Source organism: Pseudorca crassidens, chromosome 16 (genome assembly GCF_039906515.1).
Source record: "Pseudorca crassidens isolate mPseCra1 chromosome 16, mPseCra1.hap1, whole genome shotgun sequence".
In the NCBI taxonomy this organism is placed as follows: domain Eukaryota; kingdom Metazoa; phylum Chordata; class Mammalia; order Artiodactyla; family Delphinidae; genus Pseudorca; species Pseudorca crassidens.
The window spans coordinates 14,773,453-14,793,108 of NC_090311.1; the positions used below are offsets into that span (position 1 = coordinate 14,773,453).

A 19,656-nucleotide genomic window follows, 5' to 3' on the forward strand; every position below is an offset into this window, starting at 1 on the left:
CACGTCTAATTTCCCATTACCATTAGTAATTGCAGTGCATCTGTAATAAAACACAGCTGAGGTAATGGTCCACACTGCTATTTGGCTTTTTCAAATCAGTCAAAAAGATTTCAAAGGTTAAAGGGACAGCGTACTGGCAGTCGCCTTCACTCTGCCCATCAGTACATCATCTTGTCAAGGATCTAGAAGAACCTTGGTGTATATCACACAGACTTGTTTTCATTAGTAAAGTGTTTGTATTGGAAATCATCCCAGCTTTGAAACAATACTTCCATTAGCTGGGCACAGTACCTACAATTATCCATCTTATCTGACCAGTGCCAAGCTATTCTATTTACTGCATCCCATTTACCTTGGTTGTTCTGAAAGGAGAAAAGTAAGGCATTGGCTCAACATATGAGAAGGTTTGTTTCATTGAATAAACATCTACAAATGAACTTTGGGTAGAAACTCCTGCAACAAGATATCATCAGGTACCATAAATGACAAGTCTAAAGGTGATGGAATTCCTCTGTCCCTGTATGGGAAAAATTCCGTTACATAAATATCTTAAAATTTATAAGGTATAAAGTAGTGTGGCTTCCATTTTTGTGTCTCGATGGACACAAATCAAGAAAGTGAGGAGCAAGGTCAAAGTTAACTAGGGAACTAAGGAAAGAAAACTAAGCAGGGAGCTGAGTTTATCATCAACTACTGTTGAGAACCTGCCAGATCTCTGGCACGTTATTTTATCCTTAAGGGGAACTGAAGAGAAAGATTTGAAATCACCCTGACCCTCAAAAAGCATCCATTTCACCGAGAGTCCTTTAAAGAAAACAATCGGGAGAAAGAATAATCAGAAATTGTAAGCAGATGGAAGGGGATGTGCACAAAGAGAGAAATAAGCGTGGTTTGTGATTTAGTTACAAGTTATACTCAACACGGGGCATGTTTACAATGTGGACAACTGTCGAAGCAATGAGAAGATCTCTAAGAGGATACACAGAGTTACCTCGAATTCAAAATATACTTTTTATGCAGGAAAAGGAGAATCAGAGGAAAAGGCTGGCTGTGCTCAAGTGAAGGAGAGGGTCCTTGGGTCCATGAACCGCACCTGTCCGGTGCTGACAGCAAGAACTTATCTTCAATATTCCAGAATGGTTGCAGCAAGCTTTTATCCTCCGATGCCGCAAAACATTCCAAACATGTAAGTAAGTTCCCTAATTAGATTCCATATTTATGAAACAAGCTTCTAATCGTATTTCTAATTTGGCATCCCATATGACACACATACTGGGAGAAAAGAAGCTGCCCAAAAGGGTCACTTTGCCCTGCTAGTGAGATTACTCATTGCAATGACAACAACAAATTGAAGTGTGTCCGTACGTACATACATGTGTTATGTTATACACAAATACACACATATATTCAACATGTATTTTTTAAGAGAAACACTTGCAAATCTGAATTTATAGCAAGGCAGATATCTAGATATTTGGGTAGAAGTTTGTATTCTAATAAAATGTTACCATGCTGTAAATCAGAACCTTGTAAATGTCTTTATTGTGCTATCTGGTGGTATTGTTTACTTCTTCTGTTCCGTCTGCATGTTTTGCTTAACTGCTGATGGTGCCTCATTCATCTTACCTGACTGCCCTGGGGGAGGGGCACCTGATGATCCTCGTGGTAGACAGAGAAACACAGTCAGAACCGCCGCTCTGTTCCCAGCACATGGTTCAATGGCTATTGGTTTGGGTGCTCCCTGAAAAAGAAAACCCATTCTAAATTTGCACAGTTTACACGACACTGCTATCTTACTTTTTTCCTACTATGCTTCAGGCAGCTAAAATGTTTATTCCTAGTAGTTGAAGGCACACCATTTCTCATTTTTTAATAGTTCAGTTGAATATTTTATTGCAGTAATATGTAGTTTTTTTGTAATGGTGGTCGTTTACATTTAGGAGACATTTTTCTTGGGGCATTACATATTAGCACATATTTTTGCAATTTTTGAAAAGTACTCATTGCTTTGTTCTATTTTTACCTTGTTTTTTTTTTTTCCCTAATAGATTTTATTTTTTAAAGAAGTCTTAGGTTTACAGCAAAATTAAGAGGAAGCTACGGAGATTTTCCATAAACCCACTGCCCGCATGCATGCACAGCCTCCCCTATCATTAACATCCCCACCAGAGTAGCACTTGTGTACAAGCTGAGGAACCAACACTGACACGTCTCTACCACCCAGAATACATAGTTTACATTAGAGTTCACTCCTGGTGTTGTACATTCTATGGGCTTGTCAAATGTATAATGACATGTATTTTTCATTATAGTACCATACAGAGTAGTTTTCCTGCCCTAAAAATCCTTTGTGTTCTGCCTATTCATCCCTCGTCCGACCCCCAACCCCTGGAAACCACTGATCTTTTGACTGTCCCCATAGTTTTGCTTTTCCCAGAATGTCGTATAGTTGAAATCATATAGTATTTAGCTTTTTCAGATTGAATTATTTCACTTAAAAATATGCATTTAATGTTCCTCCGTGTCTTTTTTTTAATTGGAGTATAATTGCTTTACGATGTTGTGTTAGTTTCTGCTGCACAATGAAGTGAATCAGCTCTATGTATACGTATATCCCTTCCCTCCCTCGGACCTCCCTCCCCCCACCCCCATCCCACCCATCTAGGTCATCACAGAGCACTGAGTTGAGCTCCCTGCGCTATACAGCAGGTTCCCACTAGCCATCTATTTTACACATGGTAATGTGTTTATGTCAAACCTAATCTCCCAATTCATCCCACCCTCCCCTTCCTCCCATGTCCACAAGTCTGTTCTCTATGTCTGCGTTTCTATTCCTGCCCTGCAAATAGGTTCATCTGTACTATCTTTTTACTGTCCCTGTAGTTTTGCCTTTCCCAGAATGTCATATAGTTGAAATCATATTGTACTCAGCTTTTTCAGGTTGACTTATTTCACTTAAAAATATGCATTTAATGTTCCTCCGTGTCTTTTCATTGTTTGACAGCTCATTCATTTTTAGTGCTCCATAATATTCCGTTGTCTGGATGTACCACAGTTTAGTTATCCATTCAGCTACTGAAGGACATCTTGATTGCTTCCAAATTTTGGCAATGATGAATAAAGCTGCCATAAACACTGCGTGGACATGAATTCTTGACTCCTTTGGGTAAATATTAAGCAGCATGATTGCTGCTGGATCCTATGGTACCATGTGTCATTTTAACACGAAATCCTGGCACACTGTAGACGTGCAACAGGCCTACATCTGAACAAATGAATGCATTGTTTTTAAGGATTTCTTTTGATGTGGACCATTTTTAAAGCCTTTTTTGAATTTGTTACAATGAAACTGTTTTGGTGTTTTGGCCACGAGGTATGTGGGATCTCCCTGACCAGGGATCCCTGGTCAGCTCCCTGACCAGGGATCAAACCCACACGCCCTGCATTGTAAGGCGAAGTCTTAACCACTGAACCACCAGGGGAAGTCCCTGAATGCATTTTAGTACATTTGATATTTGATATGTCGTCTGTGAGCCACCAAGTTATGCAATTTCTGTTGCTTTTTCGCAACTGTTTCCTCTCACCAATGGTAACAGTTTATCTAATCAAATTATCACAATCCAAAATATTCCGTTGACATATCTTTTAAATTTTTTTTTCCAGTTTTATTGAGCTATAATTGACATACAGCAAGGCACACCTTTAATATCATTTCAGTGAAATACATATGTAATAATCACCCACCAATGCATTTGTATAAATAATATGACTTTAGAAATAAAGTAGAGTAAATGAATATATGATAATGATTATAACGGTAAGGCTAATATGTTATTAAATACTATGGATTAGGTATTCAAAATGCTTTACATATATTAACTTATTTAAACCTTACAACAACCCTGTAAGATGAGAACATGAAAGCAAGAAGTTAAAAGAACTTGCTCAAATTCACACAACTAGGAAGTAGCAGGGCTGGGATTTATACTCAGGTAGGCTGTTCCTGAGTCCATGTTCTTAGCGACACAATGCAGTTTATCATATTGTGAATGTACAAAAAAATCATGCACCCACACACACAAACATAAACACATGTGCAAGCACATGTGTGTGAACATACACAATCCAGGCACACACATGTGAACAGAAACACACAGAGAACTAAGGTTTAAATACAACGTCACCTTTGAAACAATAGGAACATCATTTGGCTGAGGAATGGTGGTTTTGGCTATTTCACTCAAAAAGTGCAGGCGAGACATGGTTGACTTAAAGTCACATCTATACGGCAAAATTAAATGGAAGAGAAAATACCACTACTTTAATTATTAGAACAAATGATTTGTTTAGTCTTTTTTTTTTTACTGATGTTTGAATTTTTCAGAAGGAATACAGACATATGTAGTCATCCACCTAGAATATTTTAGAATATTGCCATTTCCAGAAAGTTTAATGAGGCATTAAAGATAAAATATGTTCCCTTTCATGTAAAACTTAGACTGAAATTTCTGGTGACAACGGATTTATGTTGTTATAAAGGATTTCTCCTTTATAGCAGCATAAATCTCACGTTTTAAAATTATCCTCATACAGATACATTTTGGGAATTTTGAACATAAAGGTGAAAGTAGCCATGGTAGTAGAAGGGCATAAAAATCTTCCAAGAAAATGCTGTAAGCAATGTTGCAATACTTGTATCAAGTTACAAGATCTATGGTTTTCCCCTTTAAAGCTTACATTTAATTTAACAGACTTATTTTTGAAAATGTTAAGCCAGAATCAGCATAAGTACATAGATATTCTCCAATGATGTAAATATTTAGAGAATAGGCTTGTCATATTCCAAGGCTAAAAGAAAAACACTATGAATGTTTTGAATCGTATTTCTAGGCTACTAAAATTTATCCTAATTTAATAAATGCAAAGTATATGTAAAGGTCAATTGGTTAAAATATACTAAAGGAAAATAAAATGAATTCAGGTTTAAATGATGGCGATATATTAGAAATACCCAAATCCCTTTTAATATACCTAAGAAATAATTTATCATTTCTACCATCAGGCAAGGTTTTCTTTGTTATTTTATTTGTAAGAGCTCAACGGCACTACTCAAAATATACAAAGCCACGTTAAAATACTTGATTATAAAACTCAGAAAAGAAGAATTTCATGATTACAACAAAACAACACAAACAAAACAAAACCACCAGTTGAGAAACAGTGGTTCTTGGTTTACGAGATTTAGAAAAACAAGACACAAAGTGAGAGTACATCTGTTGATGAATAGCTAACATTTATTAAGTGCTTACGATATGCCTCGTGCATATTGTGTGTTGACAGGCTACCTTTCCTGCTGCTTTTAACACTAGAAGAAAAGGTTGTAAACATCAAGTGCTGATGCCAAAAGCACCAATTGAAAGAAAAATTAGTAAAAAATAACTGTAAGTTTCAAGTAGAAAATGGTTTAATTATTTAATACTTTAAACTGAAGAGGGTCAGCAATGGATAGAGTATAGTAAGATATGTTGACCATGGGAAAGGAATTATGTTTGCATAAAAGCCACTTCTGTAATATCTTCTTTAATATAATTCTCTCACTCTTAATTCTACTGCTATTGCACAGAAAACATTCAAAAATTTCATTATATTGATAAGCTATATGAAACGAGATTATAATCCTATTCTGAAATCAAACTGGCTTACAACTTTGTCTATTTTTAGCTATAAAATTTTCATAAAAGGATATTAGCAAAAATATGAATTATTCATTATGATAAAAATATTAGTGACTAGCACAGCTCTTTGACACTTCTGGCAGGAATTCATATAATTTAAAAAATTATTTCCAAAGACTGTGGCAAATATCACTTTCAATAAAGTATTTTAAATAAAAAAGAAAAACACTTCATAGCACTTGAATTTTGCAAGAGAAAACAGCAAAACCCCATGAATGATATTTCTGATACCTTGAGGTTTGTCAGTTGTTTAGCAATAAATACATAACCATGAATCAAAATCATTTCACAATGACATAACATGTTCACTGAACTGTGCAATTTATCATGTATTTTCCATGGCTGCCTTTGAAAGAGATAAGGCATGGGTTTGTTTGCCCACAGCACTCAGCAAATGTGATTTACTTCTAGGCATTTTCATATTTGTTGCACCGAAAGAAGCTGGCGTTAGACCATGCCAGAAAATAGCACTGACAGTCATGTAATTAGCAGTCCTTGTTCATTAAGCACACGGAGCTTTTACAAAAGACTCGTTTTGTTCACACTAGTGTTTTTCAACCTATTGTACTTAAATCTTCAGGTTCTTGTTTTTTTGGAGCAACAATTCTATGTTAAACTCTTCTCATTTTTCAGCTATTAAAGACAAGCAAATTACCAGAGAAGCTCCTGGAATCATAAGGATTTTCAAGATTACAGTTCTTAAAACTCATAATAACATGTCCTAAAAAAGGGAGGCCACTATCTGAACCTGGGATCTAGCCTGGGAAACTGCTGCTATAAGAATCACTGGATGTGTTGAAGATACCAACAGGCAAAGCTGGCTACTTGCTCCTTCCTCCACTGGCCTTCTCAAAGAGTGAGTGAAGTAGTAGGCGGGTGACACTGGAAACTAACCCCAGCAGCTAAGGATTTAAGAGAATTATCTGATGTCCTTGGACTAGTCATTGCAATTTAAGTAGGGTTTTAGTTCAATGCTCTAGAACTCCAAAGATTAGAAGGATGTTATTTCCCTTCTCAAAAAACTTTCAGAACTATGGAAAAGAATCTGAAAAACAGTATATATATATATATATACACACACACACATATATATAACTGAATCATTTTACTGTACACCTGAAACTTTTTAAATCAACTATACTTCATTAAAAAATAAAATGAAACAGAAAGCAAAACTTTCAGTACTGCCTCAGTAGGGCTTGCAAACTCAAATCTCTTCGAGGAACAGCTAACATTTCTTAAGTGCTTACAACATGCCTTATGCTACGCCAAATGCTTACATGGGTTTAATTCTACCACAAGAGGTAGGGGCTATTCCCATTTCATAATTTGTGAAACTGAAGCTCAGAGTTTAAATAACATAACTAAGGTTGCAGACCTAATAGGTGACCAAACCAGAATTTGGAAAACTATAGTCTATTTTCTGAGCTCGTATGACTAACCGTTATGCATACTGTCTATAATAGGTAAGAAGACTGCCTTAACTTGTAGAATAAGACAATAAAAAGCGGTCGGTACCACAGTGAGCTGAAAAGTACAAGATTTATTTAAAACATTAAATCTCAAAAATTTTGCTGCCAAAAAAACATGCCTATGTGTCAAAACGGGCTGAGAGCTGCCACTTTGTAAAATGGAGTCCAAGAGGTCATTTCAGGGTTGCCAGGCTCTTGTGTCTCCCCACTCATCAAACTTTAGCTTTTATTCTGCACAAGCTCCATGTTTTAGTCAATGTTAAGTGCTCACTCTTTAACGTCTGTGCCCAGGGTTTCCAGAATCTGTTCCTTCCTTCCTTCATAATATTCCTACTGTCCAGGAGATCCTTCCTATAGGCCTCTAACTTTCCTAAAATTATATATCCCTCAAAGCCAACTCACCCATGAAGCTTTCCCTGGTCTGAGGTATTTAGTTTCTCCCTCCTTAGTTCTTTAATTGTTACGGCCCTTTTCATTTTCCACCTTGAGTGACACTTGGGCAACTGCCCTGTCTTCCCACTGGAACAAGCTCCTTGAGGGCAGGTCCAGTTTCTTATTCATGTCTATTGGCCCTGTACTTACTTCTTCTCTTTGAAAAGCCTAAGCATGGCACCTGTGTTACATTTTGGGGACTGATGTTTCCCAGTCTTTTACTACAGGTATTGATGTAATTGTTGTATTAGATGACAACATAGGAATCTATTAGATTCCTACTCTTCCAAGGCAGGTGTCATATTGGATTCCTTTTTGCCTTACCTATAGCATCTAATGGAGTGCATTTTACACATGGTAAGTGAACGAGTAAATGAAAGAATAAATGCAATTGTCACATGGTGAGATAACAGGGAGGTATGACTCAGTTTCTACCCACTCATCAAACGTATGAGTGGGTAGAAACTGATTTAAATTAAATTATGGATATTAAAGGGATAAAATAAAACACTGAAAAATAATATCAGCCAACATTTATTGAGTACTTCCTAGGAACCAGGAGCTGTGCTAAGCACTTAATAGGCATTATTGTGTTATTTTCTATTTTATACAGATGAGGGAATTGAAATTCAGAGAGGTCAGATAATATTCTCTGGGTAACACAGCTAGTGAGTGGCAGATCCAGGATTGGAACCCAGGTCTGTTTGATTCTAGTATCTTTATTCTTAACCACTATACAATACTGCTAAAAAGTATAGCTTAAGAAGCCAAGGAGTCTCTCATTCTCTCAGCTTGACTATTAATAGGAGGAATATAAAAATTATATGCGTATACTTGCCCCATTTCTGAGCAGGGTCCAGAACACTTGAGTTCTAGGACCAGTTCTGCCAGTATCTAGTTGTGTGATCCTGGGCATATTACTGAATCAGTTTTCCCAACTGGGAAATGAACAAGTAGGCTGGATGATTTTAGGATCTCTTCAACATTCTGTGACTATGATTTATGGACAACCTCCAGAATGTGTGACGTAACAATATCTAACACTTAGTCTAAGTACAGTGAAATTTGAAATTTCTAATCCTTAGTAATTTTTTTCCTGTTCAAGTACTTTAAATGACACATCTAATTTTTAAAGCACATCATTATGCCATATGATGAATACATCACATAATACTAAGTGGCCACCACTGCATGCCAAAAAAGCAATTAGAAAATTGAATCAAGGAATTGAGGATTAATGTGGATATGTTATACCTGTCAGCAGTAATAAGTGTTTTGACAAGGACAGAATAAAGTCTGACAGTATACACAAATACTAATCTGATATATGAGTGAAATGTTAAAAATGCAAACAACTGCACATTAATCACTCTAACATTTCCCTATTAGAACACTTTTAACGCTATTCTTATCAGAATCTACTTATAATTAAAAATGAGTCTTTTTCAACAGCTTGCAGAAGTTGGTATTTGCAGTGTAATGACTGCTTATATTGATATAAAATTTAGTTTTTAGTCACATTAGTAAAATAGAATTAATCTGCTGAACATTGAATTAAGTCAGCCTGATGACTTGGCTCACAGCTGATGAACTGTGTTGATTCTATAGGATCAGCAAATACCAAGACTCCAGATCTCAGAAACAGATTCTCTGATTTCGTTGTTTAGATTTGGGAAGAAAACCAAAAGTGAAAATCATATTCTCTCCTTATTTACCATTTGTATGAAATGATAAAGGGAGAAACACATTAGCTAGCTTTACTCGCTAGGAGAATAATTCATATTAATAAAAGAAATTAAGCTGATGGACACTCTCAAAACCAGGGTTAAACTGCATTAGAAGAAAATTCAAAGAGAATAAAGTATTACATGTGGGAATAGGTAAAGGAATAAAACATAATATTCGCAGAATTAGTATGCTGCTCCTGCAGTTTCAAGGTATTTCTATGGTAAACTTAATTTTCATATTGTACCAAATATTTTTTCTTTGTTGAAATGTCTCTACTTTCATTCTCTGCTCAAAATCTCTCACTACACACATATGCACACACACGTGCACACACACTCACACACACACTCATATACACACATATTCAAGGTTTATATCTATAGTAAAATATATAGTTTAACTGAGTTTTGCTGTTATTTTAATTGTGTGGCATTGAGTTGGGGAGTGAAGAGGCTGGATTGTGATAGCAGTTATTTTTCCACCTATTTTTTCACAGGTATTTAGGTCCCAGAAGATGAGGATATTATCTCTTTTTGAGATATTATATAATCATGCTCTGCCCCTGAGTTGGTCAATACAGATGCATGTTAATAGGGGATGACTTCGAACAGATTATCTTTAAAAGTTGATTCCTGACAGTATTTTTCAAAAATCTGAAATAGATTATCTATCAAGTAATTGCCATAATTAGATTTTTTACAACCTGTAATTTTCTCCATAGCTCTGTGCAGAGAGCAACCTAACCATTATACTTCATACACTCATTTCAAAATTGGGACCGTTCTTTTCGACCTCAAAAAATATTGCTAAGTACGAGAGACAAATGTGCCTGCCAAATCAACTGACTTCCCGTCTCGCTTCAGCCCACCCTGTGCTCTTGGTCATTTCATCCACCCAGACTACTTGCCAATGTCTACCATTTCTGCAAGATCCAGCTCAAAACTCTCAGTCGGCAAGAAGCCACCCCAGGTCGTCCTAGGCCACTCCAGGACCTCCTCACTTTATTCCATCTCAATAATCAGGAGTAAGTTATTTTTCCTGTTGCGGCCATTGAGAGCAAGTGTAATGTAGTGATTAAGAGAACAACCTTTAGCAACCACTGCCTGGGTTCAAATCACATAAGCTCTCTGTACCTCAAGTTTCTTAGCTGTAAAATGGAGCTAACAACACCTTCCTCATAGTGTTGTTATGAGGATTAAACGTTATATATTATGTACATATAGGATGTATATTATATACAGATATAATATACATATAGAATATATGTATTTTACGTATCTGTATGTGTATATATATACACATACCCACATAGGTATATATATCACAGTACTTGGTAAAGGTCAGCTATTACTATTATTATGCTATTCTTCCCAGTTCCCACTTTGCTTTGGAATTATTTTCTGTTCCACTAAAGAATATGCTCAACTCAAAAGTAAGCTATTTGAAGGCAGGTACCATATTTTTAAAAGTTCTGTTAATGGTGTGCAATTAATTAATTAAGAAATTAAGCCTCCAAGGGAGAATTTTATTGACAGCTTATAGGGTGGGAAAAATCTGATCTCAATGCCAAGTTTTCTCATTTTTGTTCTCTGCTTTTATCAAGGAGTCTGATCCGACGGTGAACATTATGTGCTACACAGAGTAAACTTTTCCTGGCACCTAAGCTGTGTGATCGATAAGTATTTCATGGATAAATGAATATTTGATTTTTCTTTTCCAAATTGTGCACAAGGTAAATCTCTACATGTTGTGACAAAAAGTTATAAAGAGAAGCTTCATCTATAGCAGATGGATATAAGCCAGCAGGAAAGTTAGAAAATCAGGATCTTGGTATCATCCTCCATGTTGGTCCTTTCCAAAACACATTACGTCATAAATGCAAAATGTGACCTTAGTCATGCTGCTGATAGATTATTTCAATTTAAAACGTAAATGTGTTAGGCCCCCTGCTGGCAACTGGGGGTAGAGCGCTACACAGGCACAGTGCCTGCCCTGGTAAAGCTGCCATCAGGGCAGTCAGGCTGAGGGCAACTAAGACGACAAATGTGCTCACAGAGTTATGCACGGAGCCCTGGGGGCGGGAGTGGAAGGAGGGGGAGGGACGAGTCGTGCTCTTGGGGAAGGACGTTCCCTTGCTGACGGTGACTAGGAGAATGAAAGATGGAGAGTTCTGGTAGCAGGAAAAGCATGGACCCAGAGGCATAAAGGCACACAGCTTGTTTAGGAAATTGCTAGAAGTTCATTGGGGATAGAGCCTCAGAAGTGTTGATTAGACAGGGATGAGAAAAGGTCAGAGAGGAGGCTGAGGTCCTCTGTGAAACAGGGCTCTCATCATCCCCTTCTCATTCTTCCTGGTCATGACTGAGATTATCAATACCTGCTTAGAAAGTTATAGATGCTCAGATGGAACCTGACAAGTGCAGCACAGAGTGGGCCTCTGTGCAACCTTCACCAAGACATGCTGCAAATCATCCCAAATGGACATCAACAAACTTTTCTTTATCAGGAACTCACAGTGCTTTTTTATTAAACTATTGTTCAAATCTGTTATACCAAGTGAACATTAAATTAAAACATTTATTTCTGAAACTTCAATCATAAAACTAAATCAAGAAACTCTGTGAAAACTGTCAGCAGAAAAAATACAAGTGCAGACATGGCAATATTCTTAATGAGGAATCAAATGTTAATGGATCCAGCATAATAAATGACTTTCTGGTATGATTATTATGCCAATCACAGCCTATTATAAGTAACGAAAGCATGGACAAAACTCTGAAAGATCTTATCTGACTGGTTACAAAAATATGTATATAATTAAAATACAGTAAAACCTACCTAGATGTCTAAGGGAATGAGTCATTCTGGATGACAGAGTTTTCCCAGAAAGTTGAACATTAACCCTACAAAGACTTTGCTATTTTAAGGTATATTTTTTAGTAAGTGTGAAATCTCTTTCAATACCCACTTCTCTGCTTCTCAACCAGACTCTAATATACTAAAGGTAATCTAGCATTGTCTCCATGTCCAGTGATCGCCCTTATGAATATCAACTTCCACAACATACTGAAGACACATGGAGTTTCAAATGTATGTATGAATATGTACATTATATGGATTAAAGACCTGAAACCATAAATCTCCTGAAAGAGAACACAGGTAGAGCACTATTTGACATAAATCATAGCAATATTTTTTTTGGATCTGTCTCCTAAGGCAAAAGAAACAAAAGGAAAAATAAATAAATGGGACCTAATTAAACTTACAAGCTTTTGTACAGCAAAGGAAACCACTGACAAAATGAAAAGACAATCAACTGAATGGGAGAAAATATTTGCAAATGATATGACCAATAAGGAGTTAATATCCAAAAATATATAAACAGCTCATACAACTCAATATAAAAAAAAAATCTGATTAAAAAATGGGCAAAAGACCTGAGTAGACATTTTTCCAAAGAAGATATACAGATGGCCAATAGGCATATGAAAAAGTGTTCATCACTAATCATCAGAAAAATGCAAATCAAAACCACAATGAAATATCACTTCACACCTGTCAAAATGGCTATCATCAAAAAGTCTACAAATAACAAATGTTGGCAAGAATGTAAAGAAAAGGGAACCCTAGTACACTGTTAGTGGAATTGTAAATTGGTCCAGTCACTATGGAGAACAGTATGGAGGCTGCTCAAAAAGCTAAAGATAGAACTACCATATGATCCAGCAATTCTGCTGCTGGGTATATATCTGAAGAAAACAAAACACTAAGGTGAAACAGTACATGAACCCTAATATTCACAGCAGCATTATTTACAATATCCAAGATATGGAAGCAACCTAAGTGTCCACCAACAGACGAATGGATAAAGAAGATGTGGTATATGTATACAACGAATATCACTCAGCCATAAAAAAGAATAAATTCTGCCATTTGCAACAATGTGAATGGATGTAGAGGGTGTTATGCTTAGTGAAATGAGTCAGACAGAGAAAGAAAAATACTCTATGTTATCACTTATATGTGGAATCTAAAAATTAAAACAAACAAATGTATATAACAAAACAGACTCACCAGATATAGAGAACAAACTAGTGGTTACCTGTGGGGAGTGGGAAGGGGGAGGGGCAAGGTAGAGATTAAGAGATACAAGCTACATATATAAAACAGATAAGCCACAAGAATATATTGTACAGCACTGGGAAATATAGCCATTATTTTGTAATAACTTTAAATGGAGTATAATTTGTAAAAATATTAAATCTATGTTATATACCTGAAACTAAAATAATATTGAATATGTACATTATAGCTATAGCCCTAGGAATTTCTTTTCTTTTCTTTCTAAGAAGTTACCAATGCAGAGCTTGCTTTTTGTTTGCCTCTTTATATAAAGGCAAATTGCACACCTGCCAGTGAGTAACATGGCCGCTTTTCTGTAAAACCCATCAATAATGCAAAAATTAAAGTGATCTTCTTCTCAAGGGGTTTTCACATCCTCCCCAGTATCTTTTTACCTGTTGCTATCAGTGTGCTGTGACCTGTCAGCATCATTCAAAGCAGTGACTACATCACCAATCCCATGGACCACAGACATCTCCTTGACCATTTATAACAATCCTCGTATGTCACTTGAAGTTTGTGGGCACAGCAGTCTTTCTGATTTCAAGAATTTTGACCATAGTGTTTGGGAATAATCTTATCATAAAGTCTTGAAGTACTTCATCAGGCCCAAATGACTTTACTAAATGTGAAGCAGACTTGGGTTCAAATCTTACGGGACCTTGGGCAAATTATTTAATTTTCCCTCAGCTTCGTCAATAGAAATTAGAGTTGATAACACCAATCCTGCAAGGTTTCTCTGAGGATTATAAAAGATAATATATGAATAAGGCACTTAACATAGTGCCTGACAAAAAGTAGATGTTTAAATTTTTATATTACGTCAAATCATTTGCAAATGCAATTTTTGTTAATTAAAACCAATCGAATATCAGCCATTTTTATCGGGTTCCACTTTAATACTTCCCTTCCCCTTTGTTTTGGTGATACATGGTAGGGCAGCAAAGGAGGTTTCTATATCCAGATCTCTTTTTTTATCTTTCCCTCCTGAGATTTTCACTGTCTAAGACTTGGTTCCGAGTAAGGGACCAGTATTACAAGTGTCTGTGCATTAAAGGTGGAACCAAGCTCCAAGTTTTTTAGAGATGATAATTGATCAATGAAAGTGGTGAAAAGTTCAGAGGGAAAATACCCATAAAAAAGATAAAGATTCCCGGAAACGTTTCTGCCTAAACAGCAAAGAGAAAACTATCTTATGGGCATATGTAGAAATGGTTACTGAGTGTGCTTTTATGTGTCTCTGTGTAGCCTGGGAAGACTCTTTGCCTACTAGCTCTCTCACCATTTTTTGCTAGATTAAAATTGCCTTAGTTTTATAATCAAGAGGGCTAAGAGGGAAAAAATGAGAGGAAAGTGGATAGTAGGCAGTAGATGCTTTTAGCAGGACCACGGGGTCCTCATGCAGTCATCGTGGTCACTCCCAGGGTCTCTGGAACTCACAGGGTAGGCTTGCTGCCCCACCTATGATTTGACATGTGTGGATCCCGTGTGACCAAACTAAATATATTTGCATTCCTTTTGGCTTTTTCCTCAAATGATTTGATTGTGTGAACTCAACTACCTCATCAGAGCTTGCTTTGGAATAAGAAGTAAGTAAGAGTGAAAAAAACCTCTCTCCAAATCTGTTTCGTTTTTTTTCCCCCCAAAGCTCCTTTTTCAGTACAACTAAAAGTTAATGGTCAGAGTCTGTGTAATGATCCTTCCTCCGGTTTTACTCCTGCTGCTTTACCAATTCCCTCTTGGTCCTACTAATTATCTAATTGATTAAGCCTTTGAGGAGCCTTCTGTCACTGGGTGTGGCCCACTGCACACAACTGTCTCACTGTATTTTCTTCAAAAAGAACAGCAGGGTTAATTAAAAGATTCACAGCACAAATAAAGGTACCAACAGGGAAGCAAATCTCGCTTGCTTCCTGACTTGGTCTCTGAAGTGGGCTGAATAGTATCCCCGAAAAGTTCATGCCTACACAGAACCTCAGAATGTGACTTTATTTGGAAATAGGGTCTTTGCAGATATAATTAGTTAAGACAAAGTCACCCTGGATTAGGGTGGGCCTGGTGTCCTTATACAAAGAGGGGAGGCCATATAGAGGCGACATAGAGAAGAAAATTCCATGTGGAGACAGAGGCAGAGATTGGAGTGATGTATCTACAAGGCAAGAAACGCCAAGGTTTGTTGGCAATTACCAGAAGCTAGGAGAGAGGCAGGGAACAAATTCTCCCTCAGGGCCTCCTGAAGGAACCAACCTTGCCAAAACCTTCATTTCAGACTTCTGTTCTCCACAACTGTGCGAGGATACATTTCTGTTGTATTAAGTCACCAGGTTTGTGGTAATTTGTTATGGCAGCCCCAGGAAATGAACACAGTCTCCCTCATCACAATCTGACCCCTGATTGAATGGCCAGAGAGTACTGATTGGTTGCCACTCTTTCCCCCATTGTTTTGGAAATGATCATGACATATCATACTGAAACTATGACTAATACTAGTCCCTCAGGGCATTTCCTCTATTTGAGGTCCTTTAAGCTACATTCATTTGAAAAATAAGCTACACAGCACACAGCATGGCAAATGTCAATGGGAAAATTCACTAGGTTATGGGAGTTTTGTGATCACCATAAAATTGATGACATTCATAAAATTGGAAATAGTGATAATAATTGTTCCTTAGAATGTAGACATAGTATACGTAGTATGTCAAGGTTTCCTAGGAAACAGATTCTGAGACTCCAAGATTTGTGTGCGTGAAGTTTATTGAGAAGTACCCTCAGGAGTAACATCTGCAGAGGGTTTTGGAGGCAGAGATGGGCAGAGGGAGAAGTTAATCTGTGACGCATTTGCAACAGAGGCCTCTTGGGAGCAGAGGGTGGTCCTTTAGAGTTGTAGCAAATTGAGGCAAGAGGCCAAACCTTTGAACCTCCCAGCAGGTGTAGGCTGTCGCCAGGGAGGTGGCATAACATTGGGTGAAGCAGCTTCTTTCAGCAGAGGGCAACTCAGCTGTGGGCTGTGAAATAGGAGGCTCAGTCCTGAAGGAGGATCTGGGCAACATATCCCAGCCCCACCACAATATTCATAATTCAAATAAACAACTGTCCTTGTTAGCTAAGCAAGTGACTTGGGCCAGACCCATACAAGATACGTTATGGCATAGATAAGGTTATTGGACACGTACGTACACTTTTGTTCCTTACAGGGTGGAGCTGCTGTATTATTGCCATCACTGATCTTCCCAGAAGAATGCTTGCTCTTCGGAGCCATGATTCCCCTCTTTAATTTTCCTACCTTGGCTAGCAACTCTGATAGCTACTTTTCTCTTCAAAAAAGGGCAAAAATTATGATCTCAGTGCTAATTCCGTGGCTAGGTCAATAGTCTAAAAAACTGAGTAAGCATTGCTTACCCTTCACATTTATTTTGCAAATGACTCAATGTATCTTAGTCTTTGTTAAGTCATGAAGCTTCTAGAGGAAGAGGTCACCCTTATTTTGCCTGCAGGCACAGTGGAAGATGAGATAATTAATATCAGTGAAGTTTCATAAGGCATCAGAAGGAATGGCAGAGAAGATAGCAATTTCTTCTTTTTGCCTGCTAAGTCATATTCTCTTCTGGTAAACTGCAAATTTATATGACTTTTCTCCAACAATAAATAACGGCAACTACTATTCACTGAGCCCTTATTATTTATTGAGCACTCCCTCAGGCAGAGGGGGTAGGTGGAATAAAAAGCAATTACTGGGCACTGTGCTAAATACTAATATCTGCTCTAAGTAGCAGCAAGATTTAAAAATTTTTCGAACGCAGAGCATATTTAAGTCATACTTGGTTGTTAAAAAAAACAACAAAACTACTGCTGTAAACAAACTAAACCCTTTGGGGAGAATGTTTCCATCAATATCTTTAAGATAAAGATTGGCTCCTATCACAGTAAGGCAAGATGATACACACCAGGGTAGAATACATAAACTTGAGGATGAATAAAAGGTACTAGGGTGACATATGAGGTAACAAAACTGCAGTACTACAATGCAGACATCCAACTGGAGAAAAAATGAGGATGATGCTTTCTTAATACCGATTCTGAACCTAACACTAGCTACGTCTCCTGTCAATCCCATTCTCTTAAATTCAAGGAGAAACTGGTCATATTACCTAACTTAATTAACAGACAGATTCATTTCTCAGGCTAAAAGAATAAAGAAGCTGATATTTTGGTCTGGTTCTAAACAACAGAGGACTTAACAGGAATGATAAGAACTTTTAAGAATGTGACCATGCTCTTTTAGAATTTAAATACTGGGCAAAAGCATCATCCCACAGATACTTTTTAAGCACATACTTTGAGTAGGACTGTTCCAGGTATCAGGCACAGAGCACTGAGCAAGACAGACAGGATCTTCCCCTTCACAAAAAGAATCTAACATATGGCTCAAGACACAGGAAGGTTTAAAATGTCATTTAAAACACAATAAAAAGGATAAAAAAAGGAATTTTCTGTTTCTAATGGATGGCAGTAAGGTAAGCTAGAGTATACAACCTCAGACTCAACAGGGGGAGCAAGTTCTACGAGTGCACCAAGGATGTAGGGATCGAGGGATGGGATAGACAGCTGGCTCCTGAGAGTAAAGTAACAGCAAATATTTTAACTCTAGGTAGAAAAATGGTCAGTTACAGGCAAGTCCATTCTGGTGTACGAGTGAAGTGCCCCAGAGGTTGGGCAGGGCACAGCCACGGGGAATCACTCCATGAGAAGTATTTGCTCCCTAGCATCCCTCACAGAGAACATCCAGATATTAAATACAGCTGGTGAAGGTCACTGCTGCTTACAAGAGAGACCTTTTCACTACAACTTTCAAAGCCAATACATCGGGCTTCCCTGGCGGCGCAGCGGTTGAGAGTCCGCCTGCCGATGCAGGGGACACGGGTTCGTGCCCTGGTCTGGGAAGATCCCACATGCCGCGGAGCGGCTGGGCCCGTGAGCCATGGTCACTGAGCCTGCGCGTCCGGAGCCTGTGCTCCGCAACGGGAGAGGCCACAACAGTGAGAGGCCCGCGTACCACAAAAAAAAAAAAAAAAAAAAAAAAAAAAAGACGATACATTGTATAAAAGAATTCAAAGAAACGAAAATAAAGGAGTAAAATTAAGTAGGCACTTGATGTAGGATAGAGGTTACAAATATAGCTCCTGATACAATGCTACCTGGATTCAATTCTTAACTCTATCACTTACTATGTGAACCTTGGCACATTCCTTAACTCTCTGTACTCAGTCTCCTCATATCTGTAAAATGACAATAATTATAATATTTACTTCATCGGGTTGTTGTGAGGATAAAATAAGTTGATACGTTTAAAGCATTTAGGATACTGTCTGGCATAGGCCAAGTGTTCAGTAAATGTTAGCTATTGCTATTTTGCTTTGTTATTCTTTAACGGTCTGTTTAATTCACCACACACTTTTACTATAGGAATAACATAACTTAGCTTTAAATCTAATTTATGATGGAACATCTTAGGCACTTATATGTGGCTCTGGTATGACACAAAGTTTGAGGAGCCTTTGCGAGCAGGTTCTAGATTCAGCACGCTGTACTATGAAAAGCAAAAGTGAGCTTGAATCCTGGCTCTACCACCTATAGAGCATGTAACTAGGCCATGAGACGATACTTCTAGGCCCAAGTCTCTCCAGCTGTAAAACGGGAATAATAATAGTGCCAAAAACTCATAGGGTTTTTCAATGAGTAAACTAGATAATTTATGTAAAGCACTTGGTATAATGTACGGCGTTCAATAAATGGCAGCCATGTAATTATTTAGCCCTTTTTTCTCCTTGATTGGAGATGCCTTTAACTTGCCTGCTTATTATAATTGACTACCATAAATTTCTAGTTTGCTATTTCAATTTCCTCTTTTCTCCTTTCTTACATGTCCTGAAAGAATTAAAAAAAGAAATTCACTAAAATGAAATACGTGTCATGAAAATACCTGTGATGGTCATTTTCCATTTAGAAGGGAATTACCTTGCTACTTAAGTGCCACTCTCAACCACAGATCTTTGTACGTTGAAACTATAATTCCTGTTATTGTCAGAGCTGGGGCAGGCCCAGTCAGGTGTCAGTGGCCAGAAGAGAGGGAGAGATGAAGCGTCAAGAAGGGGTGGATTTGAAGCAAG

At 37.5% G+C, this 19,656-nt stretch overlaps 1 protein-coding gene across 2 annotated transcripts in view; it reads right to left on the bottom strand.

The window, feature by feature from the left end:
• The window catches only part of ATRNL1 (attractin like 1), a 682,506-nt gene that overhangs the window by 110,979 nt on the left and 551,871 nt on the right, over nucleotides 1–19,656 (bottom strand). For both annotated transcript variants that reach the window (XM_067709302.1, XM_067709301.1), the window contains one exon: nucleotides 1,627–1,741. In XM_067709302.1, coding sequence (XP_067565403.1) covers nucleotides 1,627–1,741 — 115 coding nt within the window. The remainder of the gene's footprint in view (nucleotides 1–1,626; nucleotides 1,742–19,656) is intronic.